The 3788-nt window shown below is 55.7% G+C and overlaps 1 protein-coding gene across 1 annotated transcript in view; it reads left to right on the top strand.

Annotated features, from left to right (window-relative positions):
- Positions 1-1530: 1530 nt before the first annotated feature.
- Positions 1531-3788, top strand: part of TLL2 (tolloid like 2) — a 141353-nt gene continuing 139095 nt past the window's right edge. Inside the window, exon 1 of the mRNA XM_040254640.1 lies at positions 1531-1783. Coding sequence (XP_040110574.1) covers positions 1594-1783 — 190 coding nt within the window. The 5' untranslated portion in view covers positions 1531-1593. The remainder of the gene's footprint in view (positions 1784-3788) is intronic.

Raw genomic sequence — 3788 nt, 5'->3', positions numbered from 1 at the left:
CAGTCTGGCTCCATCCTATATATATATATATGCCCATTTGATGAAGGCTCAGCATGAAGCAGGGTCAACTTAAATTTCTAAGGGCCAAGACAAAACACCCAGTAGTTAAACCTTTACTGGGTTGTAGGACTTGTCACCCTACTTATTAGATGATCATAATGCAAGAAATTCAGAATCCTGTGTAAAGCCCAGCTCTGGGCTCCCTGTCTGCTGTTTTATCGTTGGTGACTGTGAAACCATGTAGAAATCCCAAAGGAAATTTTGTTCCTTTTTTCCGCTTGCAGTTTAAATGGAAAAAAGATTCTACTGGGTGTGATGCTGACTACACATTGATGTATTTTACTTCTTAATGGGGCAATTTTGCTTTTGTAGAAAGGTCTTTGAAAAGCCTCTTGGTAATAGCATTTTTATGTCTATAAATCAAATTGGCTCAGTTCTAACAATTTTTACATTTAAGGTACAGCATAGGAGGGGGTTTCAAATATCTCTTGATTATTCTCTTACACTATTTGGGCATATGTTTTTAATTAGCAAAAAATTAACCAGACTTCAGAAAGTGGTTTTTATTTCATCAAGTTAATGGTGAATGGCTTATTTAATAAAACATGCCTGTAATTTAACACAAATAGTAGGTATAGCTGTTCGTTTGTCAATCTTGCCTGTATGAAGCGTCTTGCACTGTTTTCCTAAAGGATAGGGTCACGTAGAGGGGAAATCCGTCATTTTAAATCATTATTTGCTAAGCCACTCAATATCACCAGCCATACGTTAGGTTAGGTGGTTACTGCAGCAAGCGCCGGTCACGGCTGGACGAGGGAATGTGGAGAAAGCTGAGAGGATCGTAATCGTCGGTTTTTTCCTGCGCCAAAAGCGACCCAAAGAGAAGATTCGCTTCGTCCCTACAAGGAAATGATTCTCCGAGAAGCACATAGCGAGCTGGTGGTAATGGGGATCGCTCGCATTAGGTTTGCGGTCCGGCGCTCACAGCTCTAGCCACTGCCTCCTGTCTTCTCCCACGTGTGCACCGGGGAGTTGTGAAGTGAATTTTGAGAATAAAGCAAGGTGGGAAGTCCAGCCTTGATCTTCAGGAGCAGCGTGGAAGGGAGGGTGGGCCAGAGGCGCTGTAACACCCAGAAAAGGGCGCCCTTTGCTCGGTAGGAGCTCGGCAGGCCCCGGGTCCTTGCCTTCAGCTTCTGCACCTCGCTCCCCTTCCTCCGAAGTTGCGGAGGTGCCGGGAAGAGGAGGGGCCTCGCTTCGGGCGCCCGAGTGATTGGCTGCCCGGGGCCCCTGGCGAGGGCTGTGCGGTCCAGCCCGGGTGGAGGGGCGGAGCGGCCACTGTTCCAACCACTGCCACAGTCGCAGCCGCCGCAGCCTCGGCCGACGAGCAAGTAGCTCCGAGCAGCGGCTTCCCAGGCGCGCGGACGCGGACCGGGACGCCGCGCTCTGGGGGGTTCCGCGCCCGAGCCATGCCAAGCAGCCGCGCGTAATTGCCGTGCCGGGTTGCCACCGACCCGACTCTGTACGCGGTCCCTCGCCCAAGAGTCCAGCTTTCGGTGCACTCAACTCCCTCGGTCTTGCCGGCCGCTCACAACCATGCCCCGTGTGACTGCGCTCGGGGCCCTTGTGCCATTGCTGCTGCCTCTCCTGGTACTGCTGCTGCCGCTGCCCCGCGACGCCGTGGGGCTCGGGGAGCGCTCGGACGCCACCTGGGACTCCTCGGCGCTGGAAGGCGAGGAGAGCGCGGAGCAGCAGCTGGAGCATTACCACGACCCGTGCAAAGCCGGTAGGTGCCGCCGCCGGGCAAGTCCGACAGAAGTTTGCCTTTGAAATGCAAACGAGGTAGTGGGCAAGCCAGCGCGGCAGTCTGTGGGGGCGGGTCACCCTTCCCCTCCGCTGAGATCCCCCGGACTCCCCGGGAAAACAATGCCCCAGAGGGACTGCTTAAATACCTCTCCGGCTAGGACGTCTTGGCCCCTGGTGTGCGGCGCTCACCGAGTGGCGGCCGCGGGAATGTTCCCAAAGTGTCCGAGGCCGAGAGGGCGCCCAGGGGCTGGGGCGGGCCCCCGGGTCGCCTGACAGCCAGGTGGTCAGCACGGGCCGCCGCCGGACGCGCTGAGCTGGAGCAGAGGGGCGGGAACCGGGCTGGGCGCGGCGTTCCCAGGCTTAGACGGAGTCTCTGGTTCCGATTTCATGACATTTGTAAGTTTCACGCAAAGTTTCCCAAGATCTTGTGGTTACTCTTGGGAAGAGTTTAAAAAGGGAAAAGCTTCACAGCGGGCAAAAGGAAAGCGGTAGCCGATGGAGAATGAGCATGACTCGAGTTGCTGCAGACTTCCGCGTAGCCTGCTCTGTGGTCGCGGCTGGGGGTCGTCCTGGGCGGGCAGAGATGGAAGCCGTCAGGTGCTCTAATCCGGACAGGAAGCCGCGCCCCGGGACGCGCGGGTGTTTCTGGCGCTAATCGCGGCCCGGGCGCTGCAGCTCCAGTTCCCTCTAGGGGCTCGTGTGTCCCAAGGGTAGCGGCTTCAGCCGCTGCAAAACCCGAGCGCATGTTCCAAAGAAAGCCAAGGGTCTGGGGCAGTTCCCAGCTGGAACCGAGGGCTGCTCACACTCCCCAAGGGGTGCTCACACTCCCGAGACGGTTGGTCTGAAGCCCGCCGAGCCGCTCCTGGCCCGGGGCCGCGGGTAGAGGTGTTTATCTCTGGGCAGGGTCCGGCTGGTTCTGTGGGCGGCCCTCTGAGACGAGCGGACCGAAGGAAGCTCGCATCTTCCACGCGCAGAAGGGCAAGGTGTTTTACTTCTGTTGAATGAGGGCGTGCCGTGGGCCAGTGTGGGCCCCATTCCCTCACTCCCTGGAGAGGCTCTGTCTCCCCTCTAGTAGGCTCAGTTTTCTCTTCTGCACTGGGGAAGTAATTGTCGGAGGTCTCAGATAATTTATGGGGAAATTCTGTGCCCATGGAATAATGATGAAGACATGGCTTGTGTTGTTGTTACTGCAGCCAGTGTAGTCTAGGCTCTGGGTTGGACAGGTCAGAAGTCGTGAAATCTGGGGCAGACCAGGTTACTCCGAGGCCAGGGAACCTAGGAGAGCGTAAGACTTGATTGAGAATCTTGTGGAGGGTGCCGATCAAACCAGGCTTGAGGGCCTGGGCTTACCCTGAAGGAAGATTTCTCCAGAATAACAGTCCACTGCTGTACCTTGTGGGGTTTCTGAGTTAGGAAGGAGGACAAAGAGTTGATCCCTGGGTAATTTGAGAGAATATCCACAGGTAGCATGTCCTGACGGAGGTGTCTCGGTTCCTCACTGGACCTAGGTCCCAACCAGGCCTGAAGAGCCTCTGGAGCAATGAATGGTGGCCTTGCCTGAGAAGAAGGACACTGAGGATACAAAACTGGGGTGGGGGCTAAATGGAGTAGATCTGCCATTGGCCATCACTTGCACCTGTCAGAGCCTGGATTTTACTGGATGTGAACCAGGGGCCTGTGGCAGGCAGTGTGGGCCTGGACGGGAGTAGCAGTCAGTGTGCCAGAGAATGTATTGAGCACCTCTAGAACGCTGAGTGCTCATCTGGGCCCTGTGAATCTGCGTGAAAGAGATATAGGTCTTGTCTGGGAGCTCTCCAGCTGCTGGTCTCAGCTTTGTGCAATAACACTAAGGCAGCTTGGGGCCTCGTTTTTCTCCAGTAATTTTGGAGAAATTGATAGATAACCAGGGCATGCATGTTCTGCGACTCTTTCCGGATGGGATGGGATGGGATGGGATGGGATGGGATGGGATGGGATGGGATGGG

Source organism: Oryx dammah, unplaced genomic scaffold (genome assembly GCF_014754425.2).
Source record: "Oryx dammah isolate SB20612 unplaced genomic scaffold, SCBI_Odam_1.1 HiC_scaffold_14, whole genome shotgun sequence".
Taxonomy (NCBI): domain Eukaryota; kingdom Metazoa; phylum Chordata; class Mammalia; order Artiodactyla; family Bovidae; genus Oryx; species Oryx dammah.
Note: the sequence above shows the minus strand (reverse complement) of the source record. Positions and strands in the feature narration are given on the sequence as shown.